This window comes from Gigantopelta aegis, chromosome 7, assembly GCF_016097555.1.
Source record: "Gigantopelta aegis isolate Gae_Host chromosome 7, Gae_host_genome, whole genome shotgun sequence".
NCBI classification, from domain to species: domain Eukaryota; kingdom Metazoa; phylum Mollusca; class Gastropoda; order Neomphalida; family Peltospiridae; genus Gigantopelta; species Gigantopelta aegis.
In genome coordinates this window covers 36,968,534-36,988,559 of record NC_054705.1, presented here as the reverse complement: position 1 = coordinate 36,988,559, position 20,026 = coordinate 36,968,534, and the positions used below count along the sequence as shown (strand labels likewise).

Below are 20,026 nucleotides of genomic sequence, written 5' to 3'. Positions count from 1 at the left end.
GCCCAGTTGTAAAGCACTTGCTTGATGTGCGGTCGGTTTGGGATCGATCCCTGTCGGTGGTCCCATTGGGCTATTTCTCGTTCCAGCCAGTGCATTACGACTGATGTAACAAAGGCCATTGTATGTACTATCCTGTGTGGGATGGTGCACATAAAAAATCCCTTGCTAGTCGAAAAGAGTATCCCATGAAGTGGTGACAGCGTGTTTCCTCTCTCTATATATCTGTGTAGTCCTTAACCACATGTCTGACGCCATATAACCGTAAATAAAATGTGTTGAGCGTGTTGTTAAATAAAACATTTCCTTCCTTCCAATCTTAGATTGACAGCACATCAGGCAAACACTTTGCCACTGGGGTACAAATGATCCAATGTAATGTACATGTAGTGTAGTTTTGTTGAATAAGATTTTGCAATGAGTGAAGTAATGTCGTGGAGAACAAATCCGCTATCTTTTAGTAGCATGGTATACTTTTAACAGGGTTTCTGCCAGAGGGTAAAACAGGTATTACGCCATACCCAATTTTTTTAATACAGATTTTTATAGATTTCAGTGGCGCAGTGGTTAAGCCATCGGACTACAGGCTGGTAGGTACAGAGTTCGCAACCCGGTACCAGCTACAACCCAGAGTGAGTTCTTAAGGGCTCAGTGAGTAGGTGTAAGGCCACTACACCCTCTTCTCTCTCACTAGCCACTAACCAACTAACAACTAACCCTCTGTCCTGGACAGACAGCCCAGATAGCTGAGGGGTGTGCCCAGGACAGCATGCTTAAATCTTAATTGGATATATGCACGGAAATAAGTTGAAATGAAATGAAATGTCGACCACAGACTTAATTACAGTACAGGCCTTTGAGAAATGAAAATTGGCGTAACCCATTTGTGGGTCAACCAAAAATAAATTCAGGTAACCCATTACCTTACAATTTTATGTTCCTGTAAAAGATGTCATGAAGTTAACGCGTGAATGAAAAATAGGTCACAGAAAATTACAGATTTGCCTGAGTGATATGTCTTAATTACTGAGAAGATCGTTCTCACATAATTATCAGATCTATGCTTATTGGGTGACACACTTACCTGTACACAGTTAAACAGCCCTCAGCGTAAACTTATCCATCTAAAAGCCAGATGGCATCTACCTACTTCTATTTTTTATATGAAATGTTTTAGTCAACAGATAGAGGGCTCTTAATAAAGCAGGACAGTATTGGCATTTCAGGTTTGGTATTGATATCGATATCGGTATTTTTTTGGTGATTTACCTCGGTATCAGTACGGTATTTGGTATTGATATCGATATCGGTATTTTTTTGGTGATTTACCTCGGTATCAGTACGGTATTTGGTATTGGTATCGATGTCGGTATTTTTTTGGTGATTTACCTCGGTATCAGTACGGTATTTGGTATTGGTATCGATGTCGGTATTTTTTTGGTGATTTACCTCGGTATCAGTACGGTATTTGGTATTGGTATCGATCTCGGTATTTTTTTGGTGATTTACCTCGGTATCAGTACGGTATTTGGTATTGGTATCGATATCGGTATTTTTTTGGTGATTTACCTCGGTATCAGTACGGTATTTGGTATTGGTATCGATATCGGTATTTTTTTGGTGATTTACCTCGGTATCAGTACGGTATTTGGTATTGTTATCGATATCGGTATTTTTTTGTGTGATTTACCTCGGTATCAGTACGGTATTTGGTATTGGTATCGATATCGGTATTTTTTTTGGTGATTTACCTCGGTATCAGTACGGTATTTGGTATTGGTATCGATATCGGTATTTTTTTTGGTGATTTACCTCGGTATCAGTACGGTATTTGGTATTGGTATCGATATCGGTATTTTTTTGGTGATTTACCTCGATATCAGTACGGTATTTGGTATTGATATCAATATCGGTATTTTTTTTGGTGATTTACCTCGGTATCAGTACGGTATTTGGTATTGGTATCGATATCGGTATTTTTTTGGTGATTTACCTCGGTATCAGTACGGTATTTGGTATTGATATCGATATCGGTATTTTTTTGTGTGATTTACCTCGGTATCAGTACGGTATTTGGTATTGGTATCGATATCGGTATTTTTTTTGTGTGATTTACCTCGGTATCAGTACGGTATTTGGTATTGGTATCGATATCGGTATTTTTTTGGTGATTTACCTCGGTATCAGTACGGTATTTGGTATTGGTATCGATATCGGTATTTTTTTTGGTGATTTACCTCGGTATCAGTACGGTATTTGGTATTGGTATCGATATCGGTATTTTTTTGGTGATTTACCTCGGTATCAGTACGGTATTTGGTATTGGTATCGATATCGGTATTTTTTTGGTGATTTACCTCGGTATCAGTACAGTATTTGGTATTGATAAAATACTGCTACCAATACTGATACCGACATCGAACGGTATTTTTGGTATTCTCGGCTTTAAATACATGCCTGAGTTAAGTCTCAAGTGCCAATTTCGTCAAAATAAAATAAAATTCCATACACAAGGCCCTCATCTCTTTCTTCTTTTCAGCTATTGTGCGTTTGTCAGATATACTGTTAGTGCTTTACCAAATGGCAGATAACATTTTTCAATACCGAAATTTCAATGTTTTAAAATTTGCGCGGTATACTAAATCAGTATTGACATTATACCGATACGAAATGGTATGTGCAGTAGTATACCACCCAGCTCTAGTTGTTAAAGTTTATATTCTTTAACAACACCACTAGAGCACATTGATTTATTAGCCATCAACTACTGGATGTCAAAGATTTGATAATTTGGACTCTTAGTCTGATTCAGAGGAAACCTACTTTAATGGTTTTCCATTAGCAGACAGGACAGCACACAAACCACAGCCTTTGATATGCCAGTTGTGGAACACTGGTTGGGATGGAATAAAAATCAATCTGAAAATGGGTCCACTACATGTAGTAGGTCTAATCCAGTGGTAAAGCGTTCAGCTGATGCGTGGTCAGTCTAGGATCGATCCTTGTCAGTGGGCCCATTGGGCTATTTCTCGTTCCAGCCAGTGCACCATGACTGGTATATCAAAGACCATGGTATGTGTTATCTTGTCTGTGGGATGGTGCACATAAAACATCCCTTGCTACTAAAGGAAAAATGTAGCGGGTTTCCTTTCTAAGACTATGTGTCAAAATTACCAAATGTTTGACATCCAGTAGCCAATGATTAATAAAACAATGTGCTCTAGTGGTGTCATTAAACAAAACAAACTTAATCCTGCAACCAAAGTACCTCAGGCAAGCAATCTACCCACTAAGCTAGTTAGATCACACCCCTATCTGAATATAAATTTTGTTAAAGTTTGTTTTGTTTAACGACACCATCTCATAGACAGGGTAGCACATACCACAGGTTCTGATATACCAGTCATGGTGCACTGGCTGGAACAAGAAATAGCCCAATAGGCCCACTGACAGGAATTGATCCCAAACCAACCGTACATCAAAAAAGTTTGCTTTGTTTAACGACACCACTAGAGCACATTGACTTATTAATCATCGGCTATTGGATGTCAAACATATGGTCATTTTGACACAGTCATAGAGATGAAACCCACATTTGTTTCCATTAGTAGCAAGGGATCTTTTATATGCACCATCCCAAAGACAGGATAGCACATATCACTGCCTTTGATATATCAGTCGTGGTGCCCTGGCTGGAACGAGAAATAGCCCAATGTGGCCACCAATGGGGATCGATTCTAAACCGACCGTGCATCAGGTGTGCGCTTTACCACAGGGCTACGTCTCACCCCTCGCTCGGCCGCATATCAAGCAAACTCTGTACCACTGAGATCAACCTGAATACAATGGCACCTGTAATTGATAAGTATGTCACATTAATTACATCTCCACCTGACCATATTATTAAAAGAAACAGCTGTTGGGGAGATAGCAGATATTCAATAAGGAACATTTTATTTATGTAAATTTATTCCTTTAGTGTGTTCTAAATATCATATTGTACACGTGCAGTAATGATTTTATGTACAGGTGTGCGCAATACATTATCTTTGTGTGATGTTTTATCAGCATTTCAAAATTATAAGTGTTCTGTCCAACAGATGAAATGTTTTATTTAACGACACACTCAACACATTTTATTTATGGTTATATGGCGTTGGAATCCAACAGAGGTGTATAAAAGCTTGTGGTTCATGTGTATGAAACAGAAAGAAAACAATATTTGTTTAAAAAGTCACAAAAGTTTCAGCCCATGAAAATGGACACTTGAGTTTGGTTAATGTACAAACCTAGATAAAGATATAAGAGAGTGAAATGAGAGCTTGTCTGAAGTGATAAGCATTACTTCTCAGAGGTACGTGTATTTTTAGAATTAAAAAAAAAGCATTTTGTGGATTTACATGTATAAAAGAAAAAGTTTGGTTTGTTTAATGACACCACTAGAGGACATTGGTTACTAGAGGACATTGATTACTAGAGAACATTGGTTACTAGAGGACATTGGTTACTAGAGGACATTGGACATTGGTTACTAGAGGACATTGGTTACTAGAGGACATTGGTTACTAGAGGACATTGGACATTGGTTACTAGAGGACATTGATTACTAGAGGACATTGGTTACTAGAGGACATTGGACATTGATTACTAGAGGACATTGGTTACTAGAGGACATTGGACATTGGTTACTAGAGGACATTGGTTACTAGGTTACTAGAGGACATTGGTTACTAGAGGACATTGGACATTGATTACTAGAGGACATTGGTTACTAGAGGACATTGGACATTGGTTACTAGAGGACATTGGTTACTAGAGGACATTGGACATTGGTTACTAGAGGACATTGGTTACTAGAGGACATTGGACATTGATTACTAGAGGACATTGATTACTAGAGGACATTGGTTACTAGAGGACATTGGACATTGGTTACTAGAGGACATTGGTTACTAGAGGACATTGGTTACTAGAGGACATTGGACATTGGTTACTAGAGGACATTGGTTACTAGAGGACATTGGACATTGGTTACTAGAGGACATTGGACATTGGTTACTAGAGGACATTGGTTACTAGAGGACATTGGTTACTAGAGGACATTGGACATTGGTTACTAGAGGACATTGGTTACTAGAGGACATTGGACATTGGTTACTAGAGGACATTGGTTACTAGAGGACATTGGTTACTAGAGGACATTGATTACTAGAGGACATTGGACATTGATTACTAGAGGACATTGGTTACTAGAGGACATTGGTTACTAGAGGACATTGATTACTAGAGGACATTGGACATTGGTTACTAGAGGACATTGGTTACTAGAGGACATTGGACATTGATTACTAGAGGACATTGGTTACTAGAGGACATTGGTTACTAGAGGACATTGGTTACTAGAGGACATTGGACATTGGTTACTAGAGGACATTGGTTACTAGAGGACATTGGACATTGGTTACTAGAGGACATTGGTTACTAGAGGACATTGGTTACTAGAGGACATTGGACATTGATTACTAGAGGACATTGGTTACTAGAAACTAGAGGACATTGGTTACTAGAGGACATTGGTTACTAGAGGACATTGGACATTGATTACTAGAGGACATTGGTTACTAGAGGACATTGGACATTGGTTACTAGAGGACATTGGTTACTAGAGGACATTGGTTACTAGAGGACATTGGACATTGATTACTAGAGGACATTGGTTACTAGAGGACATTGGTTACTAGAGGACATTGGACATTGATTACTAGAGGACATTGGTTACTAGAGGACATTGGACATTGGTTACTAGAGGACATTGGACATTGATTACTAGAGGACATTGGTTACTAGAGGACATTGGACATTGATTACTAGAGGACATTGGTTACTAGAGGACATTGGTTACTAGAGGACATTGGACATTGGTTACTAGAGGACATTGGTTACTAGAGGACATTAATTACTAGAGGACATTGGACATTGGTTACTAGAGGACATTGGTTACTAGAGGACATTGGTTACTAGAGGACATTGGACATTGATTACTAGAGGACATTGGTTACTAGAGGACATTGGACATTGGTTACTAGAGGACATTGGTTACTAGAGGACATTGGTTACTAGAGGACATTGATTACTAGAGGACATTGGACATTGGTTACTAGAGGACATTGGTTACTAGAGGACATTGATTACTAGAGGACATTGGACATTGGTTACTAGAGGACATTGGTTACTAGAGGACATTGATTACTAGAGGACATTGGACATTGGTTACTAGAGGACATTGGTTACTAGAGGACATTGATGTTAATCATTTGGTAATTCAGACATTCATGTATAGTCTTAGAGAGAAAGGAAATGTTTTATTTAATGACGCACTCAAGACATTGTATTTACAGTTATATGGCATTGAACATATGGTTAAAGACCACACAGATATTGAGAGAGGAAACCCACTGTTGTCACTTCATGGGATACTCCTTTTGATTAGCAGCAAGGGATCTTTTATATGCACCATACCACAGACAGAATAACACATACCATAGCATTTGATATACCAGTCGTGGTGCACTGGCTGGTGCGAGAAATAGCCCAATGGGCCCACCGACGGGGATCGATCCCAGACCGATCGCATGTCAAGCGAGCGCTTTACCACTGGGCTACATCCCACCCTTTGATTACTAGATGTCAGTCATTTGGTAATTCAGGTATGCATGTATAGTCTTAGAGAGAAAACCTGAGCTAAATGTTTCCATTGGTAGCAAGGGATCTTTCATCCAACATACAGAACAGCACATACCACACACTTTGATATTCCAGTCGTGGTGTACTGGTTTGAAACAAGAAATAGTCCAGTGGCCACACCGATGGGGATCAATCCTAGACCGCATCAGGCGAGCGCATTACCACCTGGCTACATCTCGACCCTGATTGGTATTATAAAGTTTGTTTTGTTAAACAACACCACTAGAGCACATTGATTAATTAGTCATCAGCTATTGGATGTCAAACATTTGGTAATTCTGACATTAAGTCTTAGAGAGGAAACCTAAATGTTTTCAGTTGGTAGCAAGGGAACTTTTATATTCACCATCCCACAGACAGGATAGCACAAACCATGGCCTTTTATATACCTTTTGTGGTGCACTAGCTGCAATAAGCCCTTAATTGCTACTGATGCAAAAATGTAGTGGGTTTCCTCTCTAAGACTATATGTCAAAATTACCAAATGTTTGACATCCAATAGACGATGATTAATAAATCAGTGTGCTCTAGTGGTGTCGTTAAACAAAAATAAACTTTTAATTTTAAAAACTAAAATCTGTTATTTTAACCTGAATACTACTGTTGATTACTGTAATAATTTTACATGTATATGTGTATGTTAACACGCCATGCATACAGTTGAGTTTAAAATGTGCTGAGGTGTTTTAAGAAAAACACAGCTTAGGAAGTGACCTAGAATTGGGACATGTACATCACTATTGATAAATGGAAATTAAATAATGAAGAAAAAAAACGAAGGTCAGTAATACATGTAAGTACAGGCTAGTGCATGTATTCGGGCATTGACCCAGAAATGCCCGAATACATAGCTTACTATAGAAATAGTAGCCTGGTGGTTGTCCAGAGTTGGTGTAAACCTCCAGTACACAATAAGCCTATTATATAGATGGGAACACTTAACTCAATACCTTTGAAGAATAAAACACGTACTCAAAAGGATAAAGAACAACAATATTTTGGCCAATCCTTTTTCGTATACATGTGCTTTATATTATCGTATACTGATGGTATGAAATAAGGGAACATATTGAATTTGAGACCAACTTTAAGGTTTGTTTTGTTTAACGACACCACTAGAACCCATTGATTTATTAATCATCAGCTACTGGATGACAAACATATGGTGATTTTGACACAGTCGTAGAGAGTAAATCCGCTACATTTTTCCATTAGTAGCATGAGATCTATTATACGCACCATCCCACAGACAGGATAGTAGATGCCACAGCTTTGATATGGGATGGTGCATATAAAAGATCACTTGCTACGAATGGAAAAATGTAACGGGTTTCGTCTCTAAGACTATGTCAAAGTTGCCAAGTGTTTGATATCCAATAGCCAATGATTAATAAATAAATGTGCTCTAGTGGTGTATAGTTTTTGTACATCCACTCTTAATGTCTATTTACTGCCCCCACCTTATATGATAATTTACTACACCCACCCTCATTGGGTGGGGAGGACACAGTCTCTACTGAAGGAGCAGGACGCAGCCCAGTGGTCGGTCTAGGATCGATCCCCGTCGGTGGACCCATTGGGCTATTTCTCATTCCAGCCAGTGCTCCACAACTGGTGTAAGAAAAGGCCATGGTATGTACTATCCTGTCTATGAGATGGTGCATATAAAAGATCCCTTGCTGCTAATCGAAAAAAGTAGCCCATGAAGTGGCGACAGCGGGTTTTCTCTCTCAATATCTGTGTGGTCCTTAACCATATGTCCGACACCATATAACAATATATAAAATGTGTTGAGTGCGTCATTAAATAAAACATTTCTTTCTTTCTTATGGCCTACAAATAGTACCCTGTATGATGAAATGTGGAACTTTGTATCTTAACTGAGCCATCAAAGAGATTATGCTTTAAAGTATTTGCATGTTAATTTAGATCACAAACTAACCAGCTTTCAGTTGGGACATACTGTGTTTAGTAATGTTTCATACTCAAGAAAAAAAAAGAAACTGCATGAAGGAACAATTAATTACTTAATAACTTAATTACTTAATTCATTTGTCAGATAACAAAAATGAGCATTGTTATTATGAAAGAAAAACGTTTGTTTTGTTTAACGATACCACTAGAGCACATTGATTTATTAACCTCCCTATCAACTACTGGATGTCAAACATTTGGTAAATCTGACATGCAGTCTTTCAATATCAGAATTACCAAATGTTTAAATACCAATGGCCAGTGATCAATTACTCGATGTGCTCCAGTGGTGTTGTTAAACAAAACTAACTTCATCTTTTGTTTCCTGTTAGCCATGCCTAGGTCAGATTTTGTGGGTACCGCCGTCAAACAACATTTTTTTTTTTTTTTTTTTTTTTTTTTTTTATTTATTTATTGTGCTCACTTGATGTGCGGTTGGTCTAGGATCAATTCCTGTCGTTCCAGCCATTGCATCATGACTGGTATATCAAAGTCTGTGGTATGTGCTATCCTGTCTGTGATATGGTGGATATAAAAGATCCCTCGCCACTAATGGAAAAATGTAGCGGGTTTCCTCTCTAATACAGGACTAGCTCTGGGTGAGAAGAAAATTTAGCAAAATTATCTATTAAACGTAAAAAAATAGCAGAAACGCCGATATATTCATTGACAAAATGTCAATTATTACATGTAATTTTTTTGCCAAATGCTTTTAAAATTCATAATTAGTGAATTTGGCAAGTGCCAGAGCTAACACTGTAAGATTGGTATATTCAAAGGTCATGGTATGTGCTATCCTGTCTGTGGGATGATGCATATAAAAGATCCCTTGCTGCTAATTGAAAAATGTACCAGGTTGTCTAAGACTGTTAAAATATACCAAATGTTTCACATCCAATAGCTGATGATTAATTACTCAATGTGCTCTAGTGGTGTCGTTAAACAAAACAGACTTTAACTTCCTTTTTTTGTGTGTGTTGACTATACCTATACATAACACCAACAGGCATTGGTCATGCCAGACAGCCCGTTTGATTGGATTGTGGGAAGTAGGTCACAAGTAGACATCAATACAAATTTATTATGTTACCTTAACAAAAGAACCGGGTCACACACTGTTAATACTGGCCACCTAGTCGGTTGTAATGTGTTACAGCCATAATAAAAGTGACATACATTCATAACTGTACATGCTGATGGTCACTGTCAGGTCATATACACGTGTGTATTTATACACTGATAATACGCTGATGTGATATATATCTCTATTGTTAGTCTTGCCTCCAGCATACCCAAAGGTGTAAGTTATTGTTTTTGTATTTATTTAAAAAAGTAAAGTTTGTTTTATTTAACGACGCCACTAGAGCACATTGATTTTTAATCTTATCATCGGCTATTGGATGTCAAACATATGGTCATTCTGACACTGTTTTTAGAGGAAACCCGCTGTCGCCACATAGGCTACTCTTCTTTACGACAGGCAGCAAGGGATCTTTTATTTGCGCTTCCCACAGGCAGGATAGCACAAACCATGGCCTTTGTTGAACCAGTTATGGATCACTGGTCGGTGCAAGTGGTTTTACACCTACCCATTGAGCCTTGCGGAGCACTCACTCAGGGTTTGGAGTCGGTATCTGGATTAAAAATCCCATGCCTCGACTGGGATCCGAACCCAGTACCTACCAGCCTGTAGACCGATGGCCTGCCACGACGCCACCGAGGCCGGTTGTATTTATTTAAAGGGACATACCCTAGGTTTTAAACACTTAAGGCATATTTTTTACTATTACAGCCATTTTTGATAACTTAAATCATACTTTACTTAGATTTTATTGTTTAGATTATCCATTTCCGTACATTCAAAGTGTTTTTGGTCATCCTGGTGTTTTTAATATCACAAAATGCATTTCTCATATTTTAAAAAACGCACGTGCGTCTGAGAAGTAACAGTTATGGAATCGAGTTTTAGTCTATTTTTAGAGGGTATTTCACCATTTCAAAGTCACAGACTCATGTTTTACTCAATTTTAACTTTATCCAAATGTGTTTGAGGTCTGTAGATAAACTAACCTTAGTGTTAATTTGCACTGGTTGAAACTAGGGTCTGTCCCTTTAATTAATTTTAAAAAAGTATTTTTTTGAAGGACTGTTCCGAGTTTGTAGTCATTTTAAAAGGTTTTCCGCTAATATTTACAATTTATTTATTTATGTTGTTTGTTTTTTTTTGCTTAGAATATGATTATAACTACAACCAAATAATTTCTGGACATTGTAATTTTTTTAGTATCTCAGTATCAATTTTTGTCTAAAATATTTTTTTATGTACAAGTATCTATCGTTAGTCTTGCCTCCAGCATACCCAAAGGTTTAAGTTATTGTTTTCATATTTAATTAATTTAGTTTTTATTATTATTTTTTTAAAGGCCTTTGCAAGGCTTAATTTTAAAGGTTTTTGGCAAATACATAATATATTATCTATTTTTATATAACTAAACTGTCTTAATTGCTATGGCTGAAAACACAGGATTCCAGTAGTCTCGCGTCGCAGGATTGAACCACCTCGGTGAATCCATTCGACTTTTTTAGGAGTTTTTCTCGTTCCAACCAGTGCACCACAACTGGGCAAATGCTGGTGGTATGTGCTTTCCTGTCTGTAGGAAAGTGCATATAAAAGATCCCGTTCTGCATTAGAAAATGTAGTGGGTTTCCTCTGATGACTGTGTCAGGCGTCAGAATATTACTAAATGTTTGACATCCAATAGCCAATAATTGATTAATCAATGTGCTCTAGTGGTGTCGTTAAACAAATGTGATTTTTTTCAACATTAGATCAGGGGTGGAGAAAAAGAAAATTGTCAATCAGTCCTATGTAATATCATCACTAGGCTACCCTGGGAGGGGGTGGGGGGGGGGGGGGGGGAGGGGAAGAGAGAAAGAAAAAAAAAGGGAATAAATTAAAAATATATATATATATATATACATATACATATATATGCATGAACTGTAACATTTAAAAGGTAATATTTGCCAAATACTGAAATAGTGTAAAACAAATGATCATTACGGTTGCGTTTCGCCGTTTGTATGTTTTTGTTTTGAATCATGATGAATAGGTGCAGCTTTAACTGTGTCATAAAAAGTTGTGACCGTCTCTTTAATTAAGCTGTTTAAATGTAAATGTTTACAGCAGATGTAGACCTCCTTTGTTGTGACCAGTGTCCACTGTTATCAAAATGAATGACCATTGGGTGACCCCAGTAATTATCTCGGATCCATCAGGAACAGCGCTAATTATCAGTAAGGCTAACACAGACGGAATTTTATTAATGATGTCCAGTATACTTCTGACAGCTGAGATTTGCAGACACAATAAAAGTAAAATAACAAAACTGCTAAGATTAAAGGGACAGACCCTAGTTTTAACCCGTGAAAATTAACACAAAGTTTAGTTAATCTACAAACCTGTAACACATTTGGATAAAGTTACAATTGAGTGGAACATGAGTCTGTGACTTTGAAATGGTGAAATACCCTCTAAAACATAGACTAAAACTCGACACCGTAACTGTTACTTCTCAGATGCACACACGGTTTTAAAAATATGAGAAATGCATTTTGTGATATTAAAAACACCAGGATGACCAATACGACTTCGAATGTACGGAAATAGATAATATAAACAATAAAATCTAGGTTAAGTATGATTTCAGTTATCCAAAACAGCTATAATAGTAAAAAATATGCCTTAGTGTCCCATTAAGACCGTAAAAAACAAACAAACTAGATATTCACCAGTTTATCGGTGCCTGTTTTTTTTTATAAAAAAGAAAAGATTTTAATGGTCTTAAAAAAATGTTTCATGGCAAGGATTTGGTGTGCAAAATATTTTGTCAAATTATTTATTAAAGTTAAAAATTTGTAAAAATCCACCATTATTTGCCATTAAAATATCAATTATTACATGGAGTTATTTTGCCAAATCAAAATCAAATTCACTAGTTTTGTTTAAAATTCGCAATTTGCAAATTTGGCAAGTAGCAGAGCTGCACGTCCTTTAAAAATATATGAAAGAAGGAAATGTTTTATTTAACGACGCACTCAGATATATGGTTATAGACCACACAGATATTGAGAGAGGAAACCCACTGTCGCCACTTCATGGGCTACTCTTTTCGATTAGCAGCAAGGGATCTTTTATATGCACCATCCCACAGACAGGATAGCACATGCCATGGACTTTGATGTACCAGTCGTGGTGCACTGGCTTGAGTTAGAAATAGCCTTAAAAATATATGATACTTAATGTGCATATTTCCAATATTCTAAAAATGTATAATAAAATTACCTCCACCCCCATGGGGGCAGGACATAGGCCAGTCGTAAAGCATTCGCTCGATGCACGGTCAGTCTAGGGTCGATCCCCATTGCTGGACCCATTGGGCTATTTCTCATTCCAGCCAGTGCTCCACAAATGGTGTAACAAAAGCCATGGTATGTACTATCCTGTCTGTGGGATGGTGCCTATAAAAGATATAAAATATAGCATGTTTTCTCTCTAAGACTATATGTTAAAATTACCAAATGTTTGACATTCAATAGCCGATGATTACTAAATCAATGTGCTCTGGTGGTGGTGTTAAAGAAAACAAACTTTTTAACTTTAACCACACACATGTTAACATTGTCCTCTGTGGGGTTTTATTTGGTGGTACTCATCCTGTAGAGAGACAGTCATGTAGTATATATGCCAAGCAGCAAAGGATATTTTATATTCACCATCCCACAGACAGGATAACACATACCACGGCCTTTGATATACCAGTCATGGTGCACTGGCTAGAGTGAGAAATAGCCCAACGGGGATCTGTGCATCAAGTGAACGCTTTACCACTGGGCTGTAGAGAAAGACAATCATGAAGAATATAATCACCTGTTCAATAACGTCACACCTGTTCCCGTAATACCGGCTTTAGTTGACAGTTTCATGTATGTAGGAAATTACCAGGTACTGCCTTGAGGGATTCAGTTTATCCTGTGAAGGTTAGAATGGCGACCTGATCAGGTTGAAAGAGACAGCCTGTCGTGTAATACCACCTTCAGCTGACAGTTAGTATAAGTACCTGTTCTAGCACTTTAAATCAAAGAGTTCTCCGATGCCATATAACCGTAAATAAAATGTGTTGAGTGCGTCGTAAAATAAAACATTTCCTTTCTTTCCTTCCTTTTAAATCAAAGAAAGAAAAGAAAGGAATGTTTTATTTAATGACGCACTCAACACATTTTATTTACGGTTACATGGCATCAGACATATGGTTAAGGACCACACAGATTTTGAGAGGAAACCCACTGTCGCCACTACATGGGCTACTCTTCCGATTAGCAGCAAGGGATCTTTTATTTGCGCTTCTCACAGGCAGGATGGCACACACCATGGCCTTTGTTGAACCAGTTATGGATCACTGGTCGGTGCAAGTGGTTTACACCTACCTACTGAGCCTTGCGGAACACTCACTCAGGGTTTGGAGTCAGTATCTGGATTAAAAATCCCATGCCTCGACTGGGATCCGAACCCAGTACCTACCAGCCTGTAGACCGATGGCCTACCAGGTTGCTGTTTACAGATAACTGTTGCTAGTACCTCAGGTGAGTGTTCTAACCACTGAACTATTTTTCACTTGTTTGTATGAAAAAAGAATTATTTGCCTGTACACACCTGTCGCACCGAAACATGTGTTTATTAACAGTAGTTCTTAGTCTTGTAAAACAAAGATGCAGGCGATACACACAGGTTTAAGCCAAGGCAAAAGTCTTCAAGAAAGGTAAAACCATTTGTTGAATATGTACTTGTTAAACTATTTTATATAATATGTGAATTGAAAAATGATGTTAAAGCTACTTGTATAATTAATTTTTTTATGGGGGGAGAGATGGGGGGGGGGGGGATTCGCAAAAATAAATGTTCGGGAACTGACTAATTTTCATTAAATCATAAAAATTTGATTCTGCGTAAATAAAGTATTTAAGTACATAAATAGAAAACAAAAACAAAACAAAACAAAACAAACAAAACAAATCCTAAACAAAAACATTCATTCATTCGTTTATACTTTTTTTTGTGCTTATGTCTAATTAAGGTTCAAGCATGCTGTGTTGGGCACACAGCTCATCTATCTGGGCAAACAACAGAGTTATTAGTTGGTTAATGGTTAGTGAGAGAGAAGATGGTGTAGTGGTCTTACACCTACCCACTGAGTCGTTAAAACTTGCTCTGGGATGGGAGCCGGTTCCAGGATGTGAACCCAGTACCTACCAGCCTTATGTCGGATGGCTTAACCTCAACACCACCAAGGGTGTTAAAAAACCCAAAACCACCTAGCAGTTAAATTGAATTTTTTTTTTAGTTTAAATGAAAGAATAATTTGAATTAGTATCTTAATATAGTTTTTTTTTTTGTCAAAAGAAATATTTAATTTCAATTTATGCAGTATGCTTTAGGTATATACTGAATGATTCAACTTAAAAAAATGATATTTTATTTTGTTTTTGTTTTTAAAGAGATGTTTACCAGCAAGTGAACATGTCTGTTTTTGTCTTAGACGCATGTAACTTCGAGCATTTATAATGTTTAAACACCTATGGTTAACAAAAACAGGCTTCGTAACTTTGGCATCATCCATCGGTGGTTCCTTTGGGCTATTTCTTGATCCAGCCAGTGCTCCACAACTGGTGTAACAAAGGCCGTGGTATGTACTATCCTGTCTGTGGGATCCCTTGCTGCCAATCGAAAAGAGTAGCCAATAACGTGGCGACAGTGGGTTTCCTCTCTCAATATCTGTGTGGTTTTTAACCACATATTCAAAGCCATATAACCATAAATAAATGTGTTGAGTGTGTTGTTAAATAAAACATTTCCTTCCTTTCTTCAGCATCATGTACATGTATTAACCTTAAATTAGTGACTCATTCTTGGTAGTATATTTCAATTGCCTGTTGAACGTCCAGTTAATTTAATTACTCATTCTGACTAGGATATTTACATTTGAACCAGTACCCAACATACAAGTATATCAGGGCCATGGTATGCCTCTTAATACAGGGCAGTTTATACTATATTAGATGGTTTGGGAGAATAAAAATGTGTCCTTGTAACACAGGTGGTTGCTTAATACAGGTTTAGTTTATACTAGATTATATGATTTAGGAGAATAAAAATGTGGCCTCTTAACACAGGTGGTTGTTTAATACAGGTCAGTTTATGCTAGATTAGTTGATTTAGGAGAATAAAATTGTGGCCTCTTAACACAGGTGGTTGTTTAATACAGGTCAGTTTATACTAGATTAGGTGATTTGGGAGAATAAAGATACATGTATGTCCTTTAAACACAGGTGGTTGTTTAATACAGGTCAGTTTATACTAGATTAGATGATTTGGGAGAGTAAAAATGTGGCCTCTTAAAACAGGCAGTTGCTTAATACAAGTTTAGTTTATACTAGATTACGGTAGATGATTTGGGAGAATAAAAATATGGCCTCTTAATACAGGTGGCTGCTTAAAATATCCTTTGCTGCTAATGGAAAAATGTAGCGGGTTTCCTCTCTAAGAGTAAATGTCAAAATTGCCAAATGTTTGACAACCGATAGTCGATGGTTAATAAATCAGTGTGCTCTAGTGGTGTCGTTAAACAAGACTGGGTCCAGGTGGAGTTGTCTGACACGTCAGTTGATATGGGCATGTCAAACAGTTCCCTTATCAACAAGCATTCTGCAAGTAATTCATCGGTCTACAGGCTGGTAGGTACTGGGTTCGGATCCCAGTCGAGGCATGGGATTTTTAATCCAGATACCGACTCCAAACCCTGAGTGAGTGCTCCGCAAGGCTCAATGGGTAGGTGTAAACCACTTGCACTGACCAGTGATCCATAACTGGTTCAACAAAGTCATGCTTTGTGCTATCCTGCCTGTGGGAAGCGCAAATAAAAGATCCCTTGCTGCCTGTTGTAAAAAGAGTAGCCTATGTGGCGACAGCGGGTTTCCTCTAAAAACAGAGTCTGAATGACCATATGTTTGACGTCCAATAGCCGATGATAAGATAAAAAATCAATGTGCTCTAGCGGCATCGTTAAATAAAACAAACTTTACTCTTTTTTTTTCTAATGTAATATGTACCCTATAGGGTCTAACAAATTTACAAACCAGTGCCTCGTGTTGTGACGTCGCTTCCCCAAATTACATCATTACACTTGTTAATACACATGTGCTTCGTATGATTTTCCTTTTTTATTAACTCAGTTATGATGAACCATGTGGATAATAAACATTTTCTATTTTTATTTTCCAGCACACGGAAACTATGAAGGAGTTTGACATCCGTATCGAGCGTCCGAAGCCAAGTCCCGTGGAGGAACTGATCTCGTTGCTCCGCAGAATTCTCCAGTACTGTTTGTGTATCGTCACGTGCGGCTGTGTCCAGGTTCCACCAAACGGGAACAGTTTGAATGGCGAAGAGTATGGAACCATGCTGTTAGACAGTGAAAAAATAGCAGTGGAAAATCTACTCAGTTATCTAGAAACAGGTTAGTTTGTGAAACCCCCCCCACATTAGTTTGTGAATCTAATTGATGTGGGGTACGTAGCTTGATGCATGGTCAGTGGGCTCAATGGACTATTTCTCGTTCCAGCCAGTGCACCACGACTGGTATATCAAAGGCCGTGGTATGTACTATCCTGTCATGTTATATTACATTATGTTACATTACATTATTTGTGCATTATATCATGTTACATTATATCATGTTACATTACATTATGTTACGTTATATCATGTTACATTACATTATGTTACATTACAATATGTTCCAATAAACATTGGTACATTTCATCATATGTACATTGTTACATTTCATCATGTGTACATTACATCATGTTACATTACATCATGGTACATTACATCATGTTACATTTCATCATGTGTACATTACATCATGTTACATTACATCATGTTACATTTCATCATGTGTACATTTCATCATGTGTACATTACATCATGTTACATTGCATCATGTTACATTTCATTATGTGTACATTACATTATGTTACATTACATTGTTACATTTCATCATGTGTACATTGTTACATTTCATCATGTATACATTGTTACATTATGTTGTACATGCATCTTTTGTTTTTAGTTTTGCTATGATTAAGATTCGCTGTGTTTCACTTCCATACCATAATAATTAGGTTTGTGTTTTACTGGAAGAGCGTATTAACGCCTGCGTTGTTTTGATGCTAACATTTGCTGTGGTTTCACTAACCACACTATAGTTCGATTTGTGTTTTACTGGGAGAGCCCCTGCGCATGCTGTAACTGCACCGTGGTGCAGGGGTGTCAGATTGAATTTGAGAATGGCCAATAGAACACAAAATTGAAATTTCGAGTAAAAGTCAGCATCTATCTGTGATATTTGTATTTTTGCACAGTTCTTTACACTGTGTTTTTGTTTAAATCTTGAATTTTTATATTGATGTTGATCATCACTTTGTTTGCATTACCATCGTTTGACACCCAATAACCGATGTGTTTTTCATGCTGGGGTGTCGTTAAACATTCATTCATTCATTTACTGGAAGAGCATATTAACACCTGTGTTGTTTTGATGCTAACGTTTGCTGTTGTTTACTTGAGATGCGGGCCAGGTTCCGGTGATATCGGATGAACACCTTCACGCACTCCAGATTCTCACATACTCCGACAACGAAGAGCTGCAGAGATCGGCTGCGCTCTGTTTTGTCGAAATTAGCGAAAGAAGTACGTAGTTTAGTTTATACACCATAATTCCAGTCAGTTTTATTGTTTTCATTAGCGAGAGAAGTACGTAGTTAGTTTATACACCATAACTCCAGTCAGTTTTATTGTTTTCATTAGCGAGAGAAGTATGTAGTTTAGTTTATACACCATAATTCCAGTCAGTTTTATTGTTTTCATTAGTGAGAGAAGTACGTAGTTTAGTTTATACACCATAATTCCAGTGGAACTGTTCAGCCAGTTTTATTGTTTTCTAATTTTTAATTTTTTTTTGCATTTCATTTTGTTTCGTTTCATTTTTATTTTGTTTTAACAATTTTATTTTATTTTTATTTTATTTAGTAATTTTTTTTAATAAATATTTTTTTTTTAAAGTAAATTTTGTTTTAAATTATTTAAAAAAAAAAAAAATGTTTTATTTATTTATTCATTTATTATTTTTATATATTTATGTATTTAATTTAATTTAATTTAATTTAATTACTTCTTTTCACTTAATTTATTAATTTAATTTAATTTAATTTAATTTTGTTTGTATTTCTGTTTCTATATTCAATAGGCAAATTTAGCTAAGTTAGTTACACCTGTTTAGTACACCTGTAAACATAATTAATTATTAATAATAGGGAGGATACATGTTTTATAAAAGATTGGTTTTAGTTGTAAGGGAGATAACTGTTAAATACAGTCCGCTTGGAGAAATGACATTGCAATTGGAGACCCATTAATTGTTTTAATAAAAGATTGATAGATGGACTGTGAGAGAGAGAGTGAGTGAGTGAGTGAGTGAGTGAGTGAGTGAGTGAGTGAGTGAGTGAGAGAGAGAGTGAGTGAGTGAGTGAGTGAGTGAGTGAGTGAGTGAGTGAGTGAGTGTGTGTGTGTGTGTGTGTGTGTGTGTGTGTGTGTGTGTGTGTGTGTGTGTGTGTGTGTGTGTGTGTGTGTGTGGTGGTGTGTGTGTGTGTGTGTGTGTGTGTGTGTGAGTGTGAGGGAGGGAGGGAGGTACAGGCAGAGTGGCAGTTCAGACTTCAGCATTAATGGGTTTTGTTTTTTTAATTTCAGTGCAAGCTCCACTAACAGAAAGCATGGCCCAGCCTCTTGTTGAACTGTTGAAGTCAAGCGATGTTCTTGTTCAGAAAACGGCATCTCTGGCCGTCAGCAACTTCGCTTTAAATGGTCCAGGTAACATACAATTAATTCTTAAATAGTCATTATATTGGAGCGTGTGCAGGGGTGGTTTTTAGGGGTCAAAACCATCCCTGCTCAAGCAAATGTTTTGTTTTTTTTAATACATTTTCCAGGGAAGCAAGTCTTGACCCTCCTATAAGCTTCACATGTTACTGGTTAGATCCTGCCCTGCTAAAGTTCCTCCACAATCTACTCTCTCTGTCTCTCCATATTACAGGCCAGTTGGAGAAAATATTAAAGGCTGGGTCACTGGGACCCATCTAAAAAACATGTATACATACAATAAAGTTCACTTTTAGACAAAAATCCAAGATGGCTGCC

The 20,026-nt window shown here is 37.2% G+C and overlaps 1 protein-coding gene across 1 annotated transcript in view; it reads left to right on the top strand.

Annotated features, from left to right (window-relative positions):
- The window catches only part of LOC121377589 (vacuolar protein 8-like), a 67,448-nt gene that overhangs the window by 23,647 nt on the left and 23,775 nt on the right, over positions 1 to 20,026 (top strand). The window contains exons 2-4 of the mRNA XM_041505648.1: positions 17,054 to 17,288; positions 18,401 to 18,523; positions 19,580 to 19,699. Of these exons, the coding sequence (XP_041361582.1) occupies positions 17,054 to 17,288; positions 18,401 to 18,523; positions 19,580 to 19,699 (478 nt within the window). The remainder of the gene's footprint in view (positions 1 to 17,053; positions 17,289 to 18,400; positions 18,524 to 19,579; positions 19,700 to 20,026) is intronic.